The 1,521-nt window shown below is 36.8% G+C and overlaps 1 protein-coding gene across 1 annotated transcript; it reads right to left on the reverse strand.

The window, feature by feature from the left end:
* Positions 1–6: 6 nt before the first annotated feature.
* LOC101632468 (olfactory receptor 14J1-like) lies at positions 7–683 on the reverse strand (the record flags this gene model as incomplete). Its single annotated transcript, XM_004695837.1, has 1 exon — positions 7–683. A coding segment is annotated over exon 1 (677 nt), but the record flags the coding sequence as incomplete, so codon positions are not given.
* Positions 684–1,521: the final 838 nt, after the last annotated feature.

Here is a 1,521-nt window from a genome sequence, read left to right on the forward strand (position 1 = left end):
GCAGACGGCATCCTCAGCACAGTGGAGAAGATCTTCAGGTAGGATTGTCCAATAATGGTGACACAGAATAAGGTCACAAGACTCAAAAATACAGTGACCCCCACCTCTCTGATATACTCATTTGAACAAGAGAGTTTCAGGAGCTGGGGGATGTCACAGAAGAACTGGTGAATGACATGGGAGCCACAGAAGTGCATGGAGAAAGTGGCAGTTGTGTGCATGAGTCCAGAAATGATCCCACCAATCCAGGCACCTAAGACTCCGTGGACACACTTGCTGGCGTCCATGATGATGTCATAGCGCAGTGGAAAGCAGATGGCCACGTAGCGGTCATAAGACATCACCGTGAGAATGGACAGCTCAGCACAAGCACAGAGAACAAAGGCAAAACACTGCACTATGCACTCCCCCAGGGAGATGTAGCCACTGTGCATGAAAGAGGTGTAAATGGCCCTTGGCACCGTCACGGAAATGTAGCACAGGTCCAGGAAGGAGAGATGTTTCAGGAAGAAATACATGGGTGAGTGGAGACTACTATACATGGAAATTGCTGTGATAATAAAGATATTGCCCGTTAAAGCCACCATGTATAAGACTAAGAACAGAAAAGCAAGTAAGATTTCTAGCTCAACCTTGTCTGAAAATCCCATGAGAAGAAATCCACTCATAGTGAAATTAGCCATAGTCCTTAATTTCCCAGAGATGCTGGCTGCAAGACAAGATGGCATCATTGGAAATGTGTTATTTAACCTCCTATACTACTTTGGAGTCAATGAAGTTAGGCATACATTACTTGAAGAAACCACCACCCCATCATAAATATACAAGTAGTAGCCTATAGTTTAAATGAATTTCCCACACAGTCACAGAAACGTAGCCCAGGAAAGTAATTGCTTAGTTATTGCTCATTTTGTGCAATGAAAACAAAAATAATGTATGTTCATAATAAATAACATGCATTTTAAAATGTATAATATCGTTAATAGGAATATAGAGCTTTGCATTTTGATTTATACAGGTTTATACAGTTTATATACCCACTTTAACAGTACATTCGCTACCTCTGCTTTTTTATGAAGCATTCTGTATGTTTATATACCTTTCTTACTGCATTGGGTTTATTTTTGCACTTTTATTATTTTATTTCTCATAGGAGAGGAAAATTCCTCATGTTTTTTCTTCTAACTAAAATTTATGCTGTCAATAAATAAAATTGTGTCAAAAAAACCAAATCGATAGTACCTATGCAATAAATCTGATTTATAAATAACCATTATCAATAATATAAAATGTCATGAAACATGAACAAAGGTTAATTTCCTTAAGGAAATGGAAGATAACAAACCATTCCCAAGTGTGTTTTTATTAAAAAAAAAAAAGGATAACTAATACACACATGAAAATATCATTTTCCCATTATGGATATAAAGAAAATGTACAGAAAACTATGGAATATAATTTTGTACCCTCAAGACTTATTAACACTTAAATCTAAATACTCAGTATTATTATGAAGAAAGA

Source organism: Condylura cristata, unplaced genomic scaffold (assembly GCF_000260355.1).
Source record: "Condylura cristata isolate star-nosed mole 26May11 unplaced genomic scaffold, ConCri1.0 scaffold01331, whole genome shotgun sequence".
Lineage (NCBI taxonomy): Eukaryota > Metazoa > Chordata > Mammalia > Eulipotyphla > Talpidae > Condylura > Condylura cristata.